General features: G+C 35.4%; 1 protein-coding gene across 1 annotated transcript in view; it reads left to right on the forward strand.

Moving 5' to 3' along the window:
* The window catches only part of LOC131667908 (potassium voltage-gated channel protein eag), a 73,450-nt gene that overhangs the window by 26,869 nt on the left and 27,456 nt on the right, over positions 1–19,125 (forward strand). The window contains exon 4 of the mRNA XM_058941669.1: positions 18,759–18,859. Within this exon, the coding sequence (XP_058797652.1) occupies positions 18,759–18,859 (101 nt within the window). The remainder of the gene's footprint in view (positions 1–18,758; positions 18,860–19,125) is intronic.

The raw sequence follows: 19,125 nt of genomic DNA on the forward strand, positions 1-19,125 counted from the left end.
CCGTTTGTGTTTGCCCGAGGTACGCTCGCGGAATAAGTTACGTTCCATAAGAAATTCTGGTTTTTTTCCTCTGGGAATTGAGAAAATAACGTGTTTATCGAAGGGGAACATTATTTTGTTATTTTGATTTATGATCTTTCGCGATACTTTAGAAAAGTGATTGCTTTTTAAGAAAATTACGAAAATAACGAGTTTTTATAAAGGTAGCTTGCTGCCGTTGCAGCTAATGAGATTATCGGCGTCTAATGCCAGCTTTCCTTGCCGCTTATCCTTCCCTATTTTTCTCTTCTTTTTCGTTTTACGTAACATGCAAAAAAAAAACAACAATTTTTCAGTTCCTCATGAATATAATCCGATAACGGCTTTCGAAGGATAAATGAACGAGTCTATAGGTATTCTAAATTGTGTAGTTTTGTTAAGCGATAATAGTATTGAATAACAAGTTGTTTTTATTTGATGTGAAGAGGCAATTGCAATCCTAGTGTGTTCGATGAACAATCGCTCTATTATTGGCTCTCTATTGATAAAATATACATCACACTTATACAGGAAGAAAGTTCTTGAAATAAGAAAGTTTTTTTTTTATTATAATGAGAAACACATTTTTTCATTTGCAGTGTTAATATTTCAAAAACTATTGTCTCGAAATGAGGAAAAATATTTTCTTGTTTCGAGAAAATTAAAACGAATTTCTGCTTGATTTGAGAATGGATAAATTCAAGATAAGACTGAGGAATAGGAAGGGCAGCAAGAGTCAGAAACGTTCTTTGTAGGGTATTTTCGAACAAACAAAAATCAACAATACCGTCACAAGAGCCACCTTTTATTCTCACTAGTCCAAGTATACTAATGAGAGGCCGAATGAAAAGTCAATCCCCACGTAAGCAAGAGAGCGCATACGTCAATCTATTTATAGAAAGCCACATCGCTCACGCGCGTGCCATTCACAGTGTTTCCGCGTGCGGCAAAGCGAACTTCACCTCTGCGTGCACAGTGTGTGCTACTGGGACACAAGCGATCGATCTCAACCAAGCGTCCATTGAACCTTTATTCACGCGACGTTTTTCTCTTTCTCTACCTCCCCAAGATCGCGCCAAACGTACGTTTATGTCTGATTTATTACGTCACTTTATGTCGACGTCCCCACGGTGGACTGCAGTCATAATTGGACATTCGTGTTTTTTGTTTTTTTGTTTTTTTTTTTTCATTTGCTATGTATCATCTCTGATATTAATTGCATGCTTTTATTCCGATTCAAACATTTTAATGTATTCAAGCGCGGAGGTTTCCCTTTTTATCACGGCATTTCAATTTTATTTGTTTTGCGATAAACTTTAAATTGTTATTGCGGTTATATGTTTTTTTATCCAGCGTGACCTTGATACTCATGTAAAAGCTAACTATCGAAGGCAAAGTACGCTTTTATTCACTGCACTTAAAACAACATGAAATTAATGGAAATGCAAACGAACATATGACAGTTACACTCGAAAAAAAAAAGAAATATTAGCAGAGACAGAAAGAGGCAGTATGTAGAGGAAGGCAGCTTTTTCCCTCTCAACATATTGTAAAACGTAACTTGTCACGAGCTGTGTGTAGCTCTCGCAACCTTGGCAAAGTAGTGTGTAAGCAACAAAGAGAAAGAGAGAGAGAACTCGTGCGACACGCGATTTGGCCTTCAGCAATAAATCGGCTAATTCGTAATTGTTACACCTTTTTTTCCTCGAATACTTGAAAATTCGTTGCGCTGGAGATCATGTGCTAGAGATTGCAAATAACATTATTTTCTTGCACGTAATCATAACATGTAAAAGAAATTACCGTAAATTATTTAACCATTTCGTTATTTGGGTGCGCGGTAGTATAAATTGTTTTCTCTTTTTCAAATTAAAATGATCTTGAGTTTTACGTTCTTTTTATCGCAAAGCTGAATAATTGTTCATAAAGAATGTTGATATTCCTTCAGTAGCAAGTATTTGAAATATTTAAATGTTATATAAGTGAAGGTTTGCTGATTTCACTGCAAAAAAATGCTTATTCTTATTGCATTTTTAAACGTCGAGGTTCTCGTTTCAAGAAATAAACGAGCGAAAATTCCTTATCTGATGAAACTTTTCGTTTTGAGCATAAATGTTTTTTAGTTGTAATAAAAAATAGTAACAGCTATCAATATAATTCCTTGAAGCGAGATCATTTTTTTCTTAAATGAACAAAGAAATCATTAAAAAAATTTTGAAAAGCAGAAAATCACTGTCTTATTTTAAGAAAACTGTATAAATTCTCCTTGTAGTAATTATTATAGTACACGTTCTTGTTACATCGAATTCTAAGAACAGTAACTTCATATTTGATTCTTTTGTAGTGCATATGGCTCGTAATGAATATAACTTCGTCTAGGAAAGTTTATATCTTACAATACACGGGTTGTCAGAGACACAATTATCGCAATAAAGTTAATGCATGCCATCGTAAACTCTGGCGAACTTGTGTGCAAGTATGAATTTACAAAGTAATGTAAACTACATTTCAAGATTCGAACCCCGCACGCGCACTATAGTCGTAATGAGTCCAAAATACATCAACATATAAAAATATAACGCAAACATATGCTAACGACTGATTTTCAAGTCACGCTCCTCCCCTCATCTAAGGTAAATTTCTATGTCGTACCGAACAAAGATTCGACGAACATTTCCTTTGGGAATTTTTCGTCAGCAAACGTCAAACAAGGCGGTAACTACGCGACGTGTAATGTATTTCCTCTTCTTTGTCGACTTTTACAGTTATTTATTAATGAATTTTAGTTCCCTATGCGTAAACTCTCGACAGTACCACAAAACTTTCGTCGCCACGAATGAATAATAATTGTTCAATTATTCAAGTGTTTTATCGATCGCCGCGCGGGCGAATAATGGCCTTTACACTGCGATGCAACTGTTGCGACTAGTGAAAGTTTGACGAAAGAGAAAGAGAAAGAAAGAACATTTTTTTGCTCAAAGTCGGATTAGTAGGTGAATACAGCTTGACGTGTGAATCATTGATAACGGAACTGATGATGTGTTATTTCTTTCGCACTGCTTTGCATCTATCGTTGATGTTATTATTATAAGCGCGAAAAATAAGGCTCGAGTGTATTTGTTCTGCAGACTCGGCAAAATGACGGTGAAAAAGCCATCACGAGCGAAGAGGAAGCGAGTGAAAACACGTGACATCCTGTGTCATCTCCCTGCTCTGGCAAAATGAGTTCGGCCAAACGAGTTTCCTCTCGTCAAGGAAATCGAATGAACGGAGAGTACCGACAAAAAGATCCTGCATTCGGCCGAGACATTGAATTAACCTTCCATCTGACGTATATATGTGTGTGTATATACGAGCAAACGGGATTCGTGTGAAAACACACTGTTCGCATTTTTTCTTTTTTTTGTTGTGTCAGATTGATAAAGATTACGCGTGGTTGATTGATGTGCTTGGCCATATTGTACGTTTATTTTTTAATCAACAAAGTTTTTATGTCCGTAGATTGACATTCAAGATATAATTTAAAATGTTCAAAAAAATATATTTATTTGATTTTATTGTTATTTTTCGTACGCGAGGTTCGAGCGAGAATTGAAAAATTTAAGGTCAAATCGCTAATCTTTGATTGCATTTCTTTGTCGACTCGATTTCCATATTATGTCGTATCGCAGCGGAATTTTGTAATTTTCCTTTAGACTTGGTTGCTTCGTTGCCGAATCAGCGATCGATCAATAATCTACATTTCAAAATCACTCAACAGTTCATTCCATGAAGCAACCTTGAACTTCGCCATTTTCCATCACACCTTGTGGCGCCCTGAACAAAATAACAACTTACTGATTAATACGCGATCGAGAAAACAATACACACAGCAAACAGTAAAAGTAGCATGCAAAATGGAGCCCGTGCGACCGTGGCACATGCACATGCAGTAACACAGTGATATAGAAAGAAAACGATCGTTGATGTTAAAACTCCTTGACCCATAGTAGTAGACTCGACTTGTATTAAAGGTTCTCGCGTGCGGATCGAGATTAGAGTCGACGGTGCGGCGAGGTTGCCTTTAGAGTGTGACCTTTGCACTTACACGTGCGTTCCTTTGATTATTTCTCTGCTATTTTCTCGCGCGCGAAGATGAGAACTGTCTGTCGGATATTAATTATGCACTTCGAGCTGTCAAAGAAATGAAAAGTTCGCCTCGATGGCTTGCGCAAAGTTGTCTCTTCAACGTTAATAGATAGAAAAAAAGGAAAGGAAGCCAGACATCTGCTGTTCTGCCGGACGAAGAGAGGTTCAATTTTCCAAATCGAATGACCAAAGAACAAATTTTCCACTCGGCCGAGACCCCGAGAAAGAAGGTAATGGACCAGCTGCAAGTAGGTAAATCCGCTAACACACACATGCACACGCAAATGCACAGTGCATTGTGTGCGCGTTCGCTTGGCTGAAATGCCAAACGCTCACCACTGCTGCTACTGCTGCTGGTGGTTCGATCGATGCAAGCACTGCCTTATACTCTCTATCTCTATGTACATGCATAAGGGCGGAGAGAGAGGGAGTTGGTGAAATCTGTTGTTTGTTGTTTTGGGCAAAACGGATGGTTTATTGCATCGCGACAAGTTCCGCTTGATATTGTTTTGTATCGCGACACGCGTTCGCGTGCATGATTTTCGAAATGCGCGCGATTCGATGAAACAGAGAGCTATCAAACTTGTTTCAGGAAGAGAAATTGTTACTGCTGAAACATGAATATGGATGACACGAAAAATGTTCCTCCTTGATTTTTATGCTATGCTAGTTATCACTACTTTTATACTACTGCTATCCAAAATTGGAAGTGCTTTGTGTAAAATCGTGTTAGTTTAGCGCTCTCCATAAAATCGCACAATTAACGTTTCAAGTGTCGTCACCTGCATTCGCAAGGTCCTAATGGTTGGGGTGCGTTGTGCATTTCAAACGGAAATCAGCTAGAGAACCATTTAGTAGATACGGAAGTACCTTATACAATTCTTATTTCGCCTTTGGCTAACTGAATCATCGACGTATTGCATCCGGAATTTCAGAATGTGTCACATCGACGGGTTGGTGGAAAGTCCGTCAAAGTCGCTTAAACTTGTCGCTTTCAACTTGTGCAACTGCAATCAAACTGTCGGATCGAATTTCAGCTGTCGTTCAGTTTTAAAATTTGCGAGCAAGAGCAGGGAAGGGAAGCGCGGTTCACCTTACACACAAGCCTTTACATGCCAGTGTTAATTTTCCAGCGAGGTTTAATTAGTGCTGAGAGCTAACTTTTATGCAGGCGTACGCGTGAATTCGCGTAAGTTCGAGCGTGAATTTTTCTTTTGCAAAATATTGTGCAAAAATCTGTCGTAATGGCCAATTCTCAGATTACTTACTGCACTCCTGGATCCAAGATGAAACAAAACACTTTCATCTAGCCGAAATAAACAAAAAATGTATTCAAGTTTTCTTTTTCATACATCCTCGAATGAAAAACCGCGGGTGTAAACATTCGTTGAATCACCTTTGCAGCTTTTTATTTGGAAAACTCCCGGCGAAGAGTTTCACTGAACGAACGCGCGCGTGAAAAAAAAACTTGATGGCACACATTTACACAACCAATTTATTCGCAAAGCGAGAGAAAGAGAGAGAGAAAGAGAGAGCTCTCGCTCTACTTGAGAAAACTATTATTAGAAAGCCGCAGCGAAAAGGAAAAAAAAACGAAGCCAAGGAAAAAGCTAATGGCCCGGACCAAGATGAAACAGAGTATCGGGACAAAAGGCGTGTAAGTAGATAAGGTCGTCGGCTGACCAGACACTACCGCATTCTCATCTTGCCGCCTTCCGTTTCAATTCGCCAAATTGCAATGGTGAACATTTTTTAATATGCCTAATGCAACGACGCTAGCCGTTTAAACGAAATACTAAATAATTATAAAAATGCTTTTACGCATTTTCATATTATCATTTACAAAAAGTAGAATAAAATTTTTGAAATTTTAGTAAAGATGATAACAAAAAATACTATAATAGTTTCTCTTGTAACAAGAATGCTATGAGACAGACATAAAATGTCAGTATAAAAAGTTGTACAGGACAAACTTCCTTTAACTTTTTACGAAGGTTCACAGGGTGTAGTTTCATTTTTAACATCACGTATTTTCGCCAATAAAATTGTTTAAAACTTTGCACGCTATTGCGATCCAAACTAATTTTTTCCTATAAGTCCTTACTCAGATACTATATTATACTTATTTTTTTCAGTGATAAGCGTAATTATTAATATCATAAATAATTTTTTTTCTTATAAACAAAATTTGAGTTAAGCGAGTTTAGAATTTTTTTCATTGATACAATCGCATAGTTAAAATAAAGTCTTGAGCAATTTTCCACTCTATTATTTTGTATTTATAACATTTAAAAATTACATTACTATTTTGAGCAGATGTTTTTTAAGTATTAATCTATATAAATTCGTTTTCATTAGATCTTATTAGATATTTTAATTGTCAACCTATTTTCTACAAATACTGCGTAAAAGGGTCACAAAAAACATGCGTGCCTAGCGAATCTTACCATTTGCACGGTGGAGAACTATTTGCTAAAACAATAAAGACGTATTTTTAATTTACTCTTGCGACAATACTGAAAATAATTTTATCCATGGTAGTCTAATTTTAGTTAGTTATAATAATTTTGACACTCAAATCGAATCTACCAAATATTCTTAACGTTGATTCAATGAATGCCATTTGAAAAGATTCTATTGTAAATATATAATAACAACATTTTCATGACTTTATGAGATAATAGATAATCTTACAAAAGGTATTTACAATATTGTGAAAGATTAGCAATTATAGCAACCAACACAAACGTGTATTTTATTTTCAAGAATTTTTTTAACATTTGAGTTCATTGAAAAAAAAAAATAGACAAATGTGAATGTCTGAAATAGAAATCTCTGTCATTTATAATGAATTGTTCAGCTTAAAAACAGAAAAGAAGAGGAAACAGCTCTCGTAAATTAATTAGCCATGAAATTCAATAACATTAAGAAAATAAATGTTTTCGTTTAAAATATTGAGAGAGAATGACCGTTCTTATTGTGAAAGTCTTTTGAGAAAAAAAACGAAGTACAATAAGTAAAAAGAAAATATTGATTAAAGAAAACCTGTGAAAATGATTTTCAGAAATATCTTTATTGCTTTTATAAATTGATAAGCAAATAATAATTTGAATTTAGATCCAAAATTGCAATTATCGATTTGAAACATTGAATTTTTTATTTCTTTATTCGTCACTTGATAGAGTAACTAAAATTCGAAAGATACACGAATCCTTTGAAGCATCAACAATATAAAACCGGATACTGTCGGAAAGTTAATCGAACAGTAGAGATGCAACAAAAAAAAGACGTTCCATTCAAAAATTCTCTTTGTTTCGCATCGGTTTTTTTTCTATCCTCTTCGAGTTTGTCTCGCTATACACATACCTTTTTCTTTTGTGCGCACTCTTTACCGCCATTGTCGATAGTTTTATTTAAAAGTTGAAAAGCTCGCCGGAAATTTGATTGATGGAATTAAAGGTAAACTCTGCCTTACACGCAGTATAAATGAATTATTACGACGCGGCGTCTTTCCTGCAATCATGATAAATTGCTTTATGGATTTTCGCACAGAGTTCATAGAGGCGTACATCGCCTTGGTGTATGATGGGAAAGTTAATTAATGCTAAATTTGTAGCGAACGCCTACACTAAAAATGTTTTGTATTTTACAATGTTTTGCGTCTCTTTTTTCGTTGTAGTCTGATTTATTTTTAATTTCATTATTTTTTCCATAAAGTTGAATATTCATCGTAGCATTCGCTCTACTGGTACTCAAGCTGATGTGTATAACGAGGTCATTACAATTACAAAAATTATTCGACGAGTTTTACATTATATATGTGTCGGAAAAGACAAATCTCAAATTCGACCCCCCCCCCCCTTCCCGTAAAAAATAAACCTCTCTTTGAAAAGAAAACTTGTATAATAAAAGCTGCATTGCTCTCGAAAAAACAGGTTAATAACCTCTGGGGATGTAATTAAAAAATGTTGACGCCAAGCTTCCAATTATGCTCACTTCTTTTTTTCGTACTTGTTTTTCATCTTTTTTACACCTCTCTCAAGCTTCTCTCTCCTGGATCCACTTTAATTTAATCCACTAGCTTTCCTCTTAAAATAAGAAAGAGGACTGTTCTTTTCTGTCTCCTGGCCGAGTTTAATCAAGCGTGACTTCCGCTCATTGAGTGCATATGTATTTATAGGGACGCGCCGCCGTCGCTGTTGCCTGGGAAATTGAAAACGATAATTCTTGAGGATCGAGCTGGACTCTACACTTAATTTTAGGCTGATTCGACTATGCTACTTTTTCGAAGATTCTCTTTTTCAAGGGACCGTTGAAAGATATCCTATTTGCATATTGATCTTGTATACTTTGGCTGACTACCCAAAAACTTTTGCCATTCATAGTTCCACTTGTTCGAGTGGATTTTTAACTTTTAGTTCGGTTATACTTGGGCTTTTAGCACAGATCGTATCTTGAATATTAAAAAAAATAGTAAGCATTCGATTTGTGAACTTCGAATGCAATGGCAATAAAAATTTTCAATTTTAGGATTACGGCTTTTGAGATAAATTGAGATCGGATTTGAAAATTATGCATTAGATAAGTTCACATAGTTGAGTTTCAACTAATGCCACGTAATTTTGCCTAATCCAACTCCACTGAAGTAGAATGTTGAATATAATGATAATAAAAAGCGTTTTCGGTTCTTCAAAATAATTACGTTTTCATTTACGATATGTAAAATATTAACTTTGGACATCAGAAATTTGTAAATTACTATAACAGCTATTTCATATTAACATTATATATATTAATTTGTTTCCAGTTAATTTGTAATAAGTGACAGAACTTGACATCTTTATCTCGTAAGTTAGTTTTATGTTTTTTTCATGCTGTAATTTATCAAAAATTGCGTGCAGATAATTAAGCACTTAGCAGCTAAAATCGTTGTCTTAAAAGTTTTTGACTCAACCGCTTTATACTGATAATAAATGACATTGATAAATTGCATTATTACCTAAAGAAGTTTTCAGTATTTCAGCATTATTCTATACGACGTTATTTTCTTCTTATTGATTCTTTTAAGACACTCGCATGGTTAGTTCATTTTCTCTAAATGTTATAAATATATAAGTCTCTAACCAAATCTCCTTGCTAATGGATTTTTACTGGAAGGGTTTAAAAGATGCGTTACGATTTTTGTAAAGAAAAACAAGTATAATTCATGGGTTCACGAGATATCCCATAAAAGATATCTCTAATAAGAAATAAATTTTTGAATTTTAAATGTTGATATTGATCAGTTCATTACGAAGATGTTTCAAAACAAAAATCATTATGGCTCTTATATTGACATACGATATGAAAGAAAAGCACGAGCAGAGAAACAAGAAAGATCAGGCTAACGTAATAAAGACCGTAGTTCGAAAAATTATATTTCCATAATAAAAAAACTCATAAAAATTACTATTTTTAGACATCAAAATAATGTACTAAATTACGTGACTTCAAAAAAATCCTGCTATTAAAAATTCACTGATTACCAGCTAGAATAGTCGGTAAGTAACATCTACGTCACAAAGCTCCTGTTGTTGGAGTTGCATTTACAAGAATTTGATGTATATCCGGAGACTCGAAAGTACATGGACGACCAAAAATATCCGATACACGCGCGCGATGTCGATGCTGTATATTTTTATTTACTTTGACACGTCGTGAATGGAAATCGATAATCATCGTCGCGAGTTACGTATGTCCTTATGAAGTTGGCATTTAAAAAAACTCCGAGCACATCCTCACACACACACACACACATATGCACGTAATATCGACAGCAGATATGTCCGTCTCTGCAATTGCACGACTCGGTCTTCTTTTGTTACTCGGTCTCGGTCTCATGAGCTATGACGTCGTGCATTACCTTGTTCGACAGGGGCACACATATACACATACCCGTAGAAAATGGACGAGGTTGAATTATTTAACTTGGATTATGACGCCACTTTCTTTCATGCAATTTTAAAATAATCATATTGTTCAGGCGTTGATCGCACATCGAATGAAAGTTTGAGTTGCAGAATATTCGATGCGCGCTCGCACAGCGGAAATTGTTCCTCAGTTCATTTTGTTCGATTATTTCAAGCTGCCCAGAAATAACTGAATAATATATATGTATATATATAGTTAGAATTCATTGCTCTAATTCCTTTGTTTCATCTCGCTAAAGCGGAAAATTGAAATTATTTCGTTATTTTTTTGGAAATTAAATGTTTCTTGCTCAATTTTACATTTTGTACTTAGACTGCTTCACTTTTCTACTCATTTAAAGAGCATAAAGCTCTTTATTTGTAACAGCATGTTTAGGAGTGCTGTTACAAAAAAATTGCTGCGTAAACACGATTTTAATTAGTTGGAAACTTGTTACGATTTTGGAAAAGACGAGTTTGTATCAAAATTTTATTTTTAATTAAAAAAAAAAGAAATTAATTTTAAAGAGTAATTGAATGTTTAAAAAGAAATTTAATTCCCTCTACGATTCTTTTCAATCTAGTGATCAACAACTGTAGAATAAATCGTGAAAACAAATTACTGTCAGTATCGATCCAATAGGCGTTCGAAACAAAGGCAAAAAAAGGGACAAAAAGAAGTGCATACACCTGCACACTTAGCTATAAAGAGATAGGTTAGGGTTAAAGTTTTCGTTGTTGGGCAAGCATACGGCGTGAGATGCACTTTATTGGCCTCTAAGTAGAAAAGCCCATTAAAATACCGGTAGGAAAGCGGCTAGCCTCCTTATCTCCGTTAATGTAATTGCCGCGTAAGGGGGGAGGCAGGAGCATCGAAATTTTTTAGAGCCGCGACCATTATCGTTTTGCGCATGCTGTTAGCGTCGTTGACCTCGAAAATTATTTTCAATGGAGATCTCGTTCGCCATTGCGTGCGATACACTTCAGCTTCTTTTTATTGCCGATTCTGTAATTTACATACAGCTCCGCGTTTTTCGAATAAAAATTAATGTTTTTTAAATTACGTTAAGTTTACTTTTCTGGAAATAGATCGCATTTAATATAGAGAAGTTTGTTGTTATTTACATGAAAAATAATGAATCCTAGTAAAGTATTTTCTACACTTCGAGACCTATGTCCGTCAAAGAATCTATTAATATGTGTGAAAGTATTTAAAAAAAATATTATTGACGAATATAGATTGTTGTACTACAATACTGATAATTTAAAAATAAAATAAAAGTGTAAATAATATATTTCGAAACGTGAATAATGTCGAATATGTAGGGTGTTTTTTACTTTTGAATGCAAATAAGTTTGTATGTATTTGATTCGCCATCTATACTGATGCTGATATTTAGTCGTTAGGAAATGCCACATACAAAAGCCTGAAACAAATCATCTTTCTTCTTGAATAAAAACATCTATCTGTTGAAGTATTACTTGTTGAAACTATGAAAACATAGTATAAATAATACATTTATTTTATGGGTATACTCGTAATATACGAACATAAGTCGTATTATTATAAAAAATTGTCAGCCTCCAAAACAAATCAATAAAATAAATACATAATTACTATTAAAATTTTTAAATAGCAAATCATTACATCACTGCCTTACAATCAAATGTTTTGAAGATATGTGTTCATATAGAATATGAAATAGAAAATTGGACTTGAAAATTCCAAGCATTGTCTTTTATCTTTGAAATCTCGTCCCTGTACTATTTTTAGTATTCAATCACAAAACACTAGTCGTTCAAAAATTGTCTGGAAAAACGACAGTATCCCCAATTGCATTGGGTCCCCTCGACGTAGTCACCGCCGTAAAATTGTAACGAACCTCTAATTGGAACATTCAAGCTTTTGCCAGAGTAACGATCGAGTGGCGATAGTTGTAGTAATGTGTGCGCTTCTAGAGTTTTTTTAGCGTGTGAGTGTGTTACGTTGTAAAGTTATTTCGTATTGAACTTTTATCTTGTTGGCCTCTGTTTTTTCTGCAGTGCTCTCATTTCGGTAGATGTTTGTTTTGTTAACTCTTCCCGATAGAAAGAAAGACAGCCAAGTTTATCGTTTCATATTGCCCGAGTATTTGTAACTTTTCACTTAAACATTTAGTCTGAAAATAAAATAGATAATTTAAAGTTTAAAAATTATGATTAATATTTAGTATTGGTATAAACGTATATTCATCCCATTTATGTTTCTTCTTTGTGCTCTACTTTTACTTTTAGAATTTTAATTTTACTTTAATTTTAAAATTAAAGGAAAACATTGACAAAGAGCTTATTTGAAGGAATTGGCGTGCATCTTAACTTAAGCGTGAAATAAAATGCTTTTCCGTACAATCGACAAGTGACTGAGGATTTGGAAAACCGTTGAATTTTTGAAGAAATCAGCAGCTTGAAATTCATTCCGACTGAAGTTTTTTGAACTGCAGTTCCACTAATTACCCAACATAAACCCATCTGCACTGTACTCCTTCTCTCTTAGCTCAATCATCCAAGCGCAATAACATTCCGCGGCCGAACTTTGTAATTATTAGCTCTTGCGCTTCTTCGCCGAGTTGTAAAGCAACGAAACTGTGTCAAGTAGAGCGTCAATAAAATCCGCCAAATAAAATAGTTTTCTGGTGAGAAAGAAAAGCTTGTCGAGTCGCGTAGACTTATCTTATATATACGCACACTTGCAGATTTTCCCGTGCTATGTACACCTCGATGGCTTTCAGCGAAGCTCTCGAGTGGATACTCAATCAAAAGTGGCTACTTGTAACTGGAGGTGGATGCCCGTCCCCTAGGGACTTCACACACAAAAGCTCGCCGCAACCACTGCTGCGCTGCTCTGTCTTTATCGCGCCAAAGTCTTTTCGTTAATGGGTCATCGGCTTTTCTCACTCCTCTTCTTCCTTCTTTCCCGGCTTTTTGATCGGTTGGTTTTGTTTGCGAGTCGAGGTTATTGAATTTTTTTTCCTTTGATGACATTTGGGTTGTGCTACAAGTTTACTTTTAGATCGTGTTCTGGCTAAATAATATCGATACCTATTTAATCGATTTGAATTTCCATCAAAGTATTTCAACAGTATTCACTTCATATTTTATTGCTAATAAACATTGGAATCGAGCTTTTCTTTATCTTTTTTTTCTTAACATACGATTGCTGATTTTTTATATATTTCAAATCATTTGGAAGGAGCTTTTATCACTTCAACCTATCAATAATTCGTTTAATATAAGCGAGTTGAATATTGATTTATTATTCAAGTATGTTTATCTACATAGATTTATTTTCATTGAGTTCTTTTTGATATTTTAATTTTCAGCTTATTTTCTTTTTTCTTCAAATACTGCAGACAAGAGTCTCAACAAATATACTTGCCTTGCGAAGCTGACCATCTGCATGGTGGAGGACTGTTTGCTAAAACTATAAAGATGTATTTTAAACTTAGTCTTGAGTCAATACTAAAAATATTTTTATCCATGTTAGTCTAATTTTAGTTTGTTTATAACAATTTTGACGCTCAATCCAAATTTACTAAATATTCTTAAAGTTGATTCAATGAATGTCATTTGAAAAGATTCTATTCCAAACACATAATAAGAAAATTTACCATATTGTAAAAGACCAGCAATTATAGCCACTAGCACAATTACGTGTTTCATTTCAAGAAATTCCTAATCAGTTAATTTTACCGAAAAAAATAGACAAATATAAATGTCTGAAAAAGAAATCCTTCAGACATTTATAACGAATTTTTTAGTTTAAATTTGGAGTGGAAGGGGAAATAGCTCTTCAAGATATAATTAACCGTGAAATTCAATAACATCAGGAAAATTAATGTTTTCATTTAAAATATTATCGACGATCGTTATTATGGCAAAAGTCTTTCGAGAAAAAAAATTGAAGTCATTGTACGATAAGTACAAAGAAAATATTGATTGAAAAGTCGGTTAATAACCTCTCAAAATGATTTTCAAAAATATCTTTACTGCTTTAATAAATCGATAAGCATCGATTTGAAACATAGAATTTTTTATTTCTTTATTCGTCACTTGATACAGTAACTAAAATTCGCAAGACGCACGAGTCCTTTGAAGATGAACAATATAAAAGCGGATACTGTCGACGAGTTAATCGAGGAGCAGAGATGAAACGAAAAAAGGACGTTCCATTCACAAATTCTCTTTGTTTCTCATCAGTTCTTTTCTATCCTCTTCGCATTCGTCTCGCCATATATATACCTTTTTCTTTTTTGTGCGCCCTTTTCCGCCATAGTTTTGTACGAAAGTTTCAAAGCTCGTGAGCGATTTGTTCAATAAAATTCGATGTCTACTGTGCCTTATACGTGGTATAAATGAATTATTACTGAATATCGTCTTTCAAATCTTGATAAATTGCTTTGTGAATTTTTCACATGGAATTATAGAGGCACTCATCACTATTGTATGTAATGAAAAAATATTTACGGCAAAGACCAGGACCACAAATTTAATATCTTATAACATTTCCTCGTTTATTTTTTTTATCGCAAATATAATTTATTATAAACTTTCATTACTTTCCACAAACTTGAATATTCATCGGCAATCTTTCCTGGTGTTTGTAAATCAACCGATATCATCAATATTACAGAATGAATTTCCACCAAATATTGTAATGTAAATACGTGGGAAAAAAATATTTCGAATTCGCGTTTGAAATAAATCCTTTTTATAAAATTAGCCTTTCTTTGGCAAAGCTGCTTTTATTACGTCGCGCGCCAAAGTCTTTGCGTTAACGGATCATCGGCTTTACTCATTCTTCTTCTCTTGCTTTCAGAATTTGATCAATTAATTTTATTTGCGAGTTGAGGTTATTGAATTTCCTTTTTTATCTTAAATTGGGTCATGTTATAGGTTTACTTTTATATCGTTAATTGTCTGGCTAAAAAAGTTCTATACCGACATATTTAATTTGAATTTCCTTAATGGAACAGTTATTGATGTATCGAAAATGTAAAGCATTTTAAAACTTATCATCAGTTAGAATCATGTTATAGTTATTTGTTAATTCCTGTGGGAATTTTATTCTTTTTCAAATTTAATGTGACATCGCAGATTTTTTAATTTTTTCATATAAAAAATAATTGATCTGCTATTTAATAAATTGAGATATATAATACTTTTTTTAAGGAAAGAAAATACGTGAGATATGTAAATAGTTAATTATCGTTTACGAGGGGCATATTCTTTGGTGCCACCTATAAAAGTGACTTTGAAAGTTTTTGGGGTCGATAAGTCGAAAAACATGAACTGAAATGTTTCTAGTATCGCTCTCGATAGGTTGTGCAAAAGGATGCTCGATGGATCTTACTGCAAATATGGGTATATTGCCTTATCCTTCTCGAAATTATCCACAATTTTACGATGTTACCAGCGCGGTACATTACAGCTCTCGAATATACTGATCGCACAGTAAAGTAAGCTAAACAACGAGAACAGAAATTGCTGTGCTATGCGAGTGCAAAATCAAGCCTCATCAAACATACAGCAGCTCATTACTAATGCACACATACATACACCGACCGCGGTATTCACGTATGCGATAGCAATTCGTTTGCGGTCATCGATCAGTCGTATATATACATAGTGAATGACGTTTTTCTGCTATACGTCCTCGTTCCTCTTTTCTACTTTCTTTTTGTGCCATTTAATTGCCATGTGCGTGTACACTGTAGTTCCAAATCAGTTTCTCAATGTTACGACTCTCGTGGGATCGTCCTTTGATTGCATCTCTATTTGCATGTTTACTCGGTCGATGCTTTCTCTATCGAGATACACGTTTCGTATTGTTCTTTAGGCTTAAGCTCCTAATCGTGAATTTTCAAGCAAGATTAAACGAATTTCAATTTTTTTAATTTTAAACGCGAATTGTATATTTTATATCAATAGCTAAGATAATCCTCGAAAACAATTTCGCCGTCACAAGCACTGATCCGCTCGTTAAAGTAAAGATTACCTCGTAGCAATGTTCTTCCAAGAAAGATAGTCGTGGTCTTTTAATCTTTTTTTTATCTAAATCCCCCCTTAATACAAAGCCTTTCGTCGATCCTACGATCCCAAAACTGATGCCAATCACAATTCATCCTTTACTCAACTTAATTGACATGTATATAAACTTAACGAAACAATTATCCAACATCGTGCAATTAGGCTTAATCGCCGCTTGCATTACGTGTCTATTATTCAACTCAGCAATCGCATGTATGTGTTTTTAGCGGGGCAGAGGGGGGGGGGGTGTACCGTCATCTGTTGCGCGACGCTCACAGAGAAATCCCAAATTGCGCGCTCGGCTATCTATAATTATGTTTCGAGGTGGCTCATTGATTTTCGATTGGATGCTGCTTTCAATTTGCAAAACAATAAAGTGATCGCTTCATCGCGAGTCGTAGCCGACGTAGAGCTAAAGGTAAACAAATAAACGAGATGTCATCGATCTCATTGAAAGCACGGCAGACAGAGCAGCCGCGGCTCGCGGGGATATAATGAACTTACATAACAGCTCGGAGGTATAGGGGTATAGGCCGCGTTAACTGATTGATCGTCGAGTTCGGATGGAGCGGCAGCAACGTTGCTGTACATAATTACGCATGTGTGCATTACGTCGCTCTCGCGTCCTCGTTGACTGATGGTCGTTCCCCGGTCGCGCACGCGTGTTTAGCTTCGTTTTCCGAATTGGCATTGGCATCCTTCGCGGACATTTCCTCGCGAGTTGTTCAGTCGGACGATGCAAAAGGGAACAACGCCGTGCTCAATTAGGATAACCAAGGGAAAATGCACTTTTCTCGCACATTGCACAGACGAGCTTTTGATCCTCTTTGAGCGCGTAGAGAAAGAAGAGCACTGTGACATGCCATTGCCGCGGTCGCGCAGAGCGGAACGCAATATGACATGCACGCTCGAGGAATGCTAAGCTCCCCTTTTCTCCCTCTCTCTCGGGCTTGTATCGGCATTGTGTTCAACGCTCGACATACGAGATCATAGTTTCTCGTTTCACTCGCTTCCAACAACGAGTTGTAGGGTATCTATTTTATTTAGACATTGCTGTTATTTTTTATCGTGTCGCTTTTTCGTGATGCAGCTTCTTTTTTATAGTGAACGCGTTTTTCGCAAAGAGGAAAATATTTGATTGTGGTTTCGAGTTGATGAATGTTATTACGTTCCTTTCAAAAAAAGTCTTTTAAAAACTATTAGTATATGCAAAATTGTGTTGCTTTGGCGAAAACATATTTGTAGGCTTGTAAATTATCATGTGTATAGTAATTTCCGTTATATTTGGGTCAGTTGGCGCCGTCTGAGTTATTTTGTATAGAGTAAATAGAAGTAAATTTACATGATTTTGCTTCACAACGTAACAAGTATATATATATATAAATCGATTAATGCTAAAAAAATCTTGAAGATATTTTTGTTCTTAAAATGTGACACAACAAGAATAATCATTAAAGATTATTAAAAATGAACAGCTAAAATTTGTTAATACTTTTTTAAGACTTCTAATCTTCTTAATTTCGTGGACAATAAAGTTTTCTTATTTTGAGAAATTTACTTTTAAAATAAGAAATTTCCGTTTATTTATTTATCAAATGAAGAACATTGGCCTTAAAGAATATAACAGAAACAAAAGTTTTTGTTTTCTAGTAAATACTAGGAGACGAGAAGAAAAAGGAAAATGTTCTTGCATTACTGAGTTTCCATATGATAGCAACAATGTAGTTATTTTGTAAGGCAATGATTATCCTCCTTTCAGCTAATGCTACTCACATTATATAGAGACAAGAAAAAAGGAGTAGCGACATCAGCGGCTCTATTTTCTGTTCATCCAAGCTCATCCATCTTTACGTTTTACCCTCGATTAGCTTTCCCTCTCCCCATTGTTCCTCACTCGCGTTTACTTATTGTACAGCTTTATCTACTGCCATGACTTCTTTTATCACTTTGTCCGTCATTGTCATGAAAATAATTATGCACTTCAATGTGCTTCTTCAATCAAAAGTTCAGAATTTAAAGCGGCCAATGGTTGTCCGATGCAAATTATTAATGGCTCACTGTACAATAACCGATAAAAACGTAAAATGACTTCCCAGCCGTTTGGCTGCGTTGAAAGTTTGCTGCGCATTGTTCTGTTGCCTAGTTCTCAGGCCGTGCAACGCTAAACCAAAAGTTTCGTCACGGAGATGCGATCTCTTGATATTCCGAAGGGAATCTCTCTTAAACGAATTTAAGTTTGACTGATTAAATAATACGGCGCGTGATAAAGGGAGGAAAGTTTGGCAAACGCGAGAATTTCGGCGAGACCTCGGCACTCCGCGGGGATTAATACCCTGCCGCGGACGACTTTCAGCTTGCAATTAACCGCAGCGTTACTCGGCGTGCATAATGGAAAAAGCAGAGCAACGTAGTCACGTATTCGAGGCGTTGCTCGTGCGAACAAAAAACATTCTGCTTTGAGATATGCGCGTGTGCCTTGCGAGCCGCGAGCGTGCGCCAGAAAAATAGCACAGTGGGGTGTGTGTGTATGTGTATGTGTGCGCGTGTACGAAGAATGCCGAGCGATGTACTAAAGCCTTACGTATATATCTGTTACAGCCGACAGCAGTTTTTTATTGGCCAACGCTCAGATCGTCGACTTCCCGATCGTCTACTGCAACGAGAGCTTCTGCAAAATTTCTGGTTACAATCGTGCCGAGGTTGGTTCACTATCTAGACCATCTTCACATCTGTTTCTTTCTTCCGCTTTGACCTCCACTGAACTCTTGCTCTTCCCTTTTTTTGGCTGGCGTTTGAGAAGTTTCCAGGCTATACGAACTATTTTTTTTCAACTTTCCTGGTAGTTTTGGAGTTTCATCGATTTCGCGTGCATGCTAGGCTGTTATCTGTCGCTGCTGGCTATATTGAATCGACAACAGGGTTTGGCGAGTTTCACGTTTCAACGTGGACGTGACGAATTGGACGC

This window comes from Phymastichus coffea, unplaced genomic scaffold (assembly GCF_024137745.1).
Source record: "Phymastichus coffea isolate CEN01 unplaced genomic scaffold, Cenicafe_Pcof_1.1 PCOF00071, whole genome shotgun sequence".
In the NCBI taxonomy this organism is placed as follows: Eukaryota; Metazoa; Arthropoda; class Insecta; order Hymenoptera; family Eulophidae; genus Phymastichus; species Phymastichus coffea.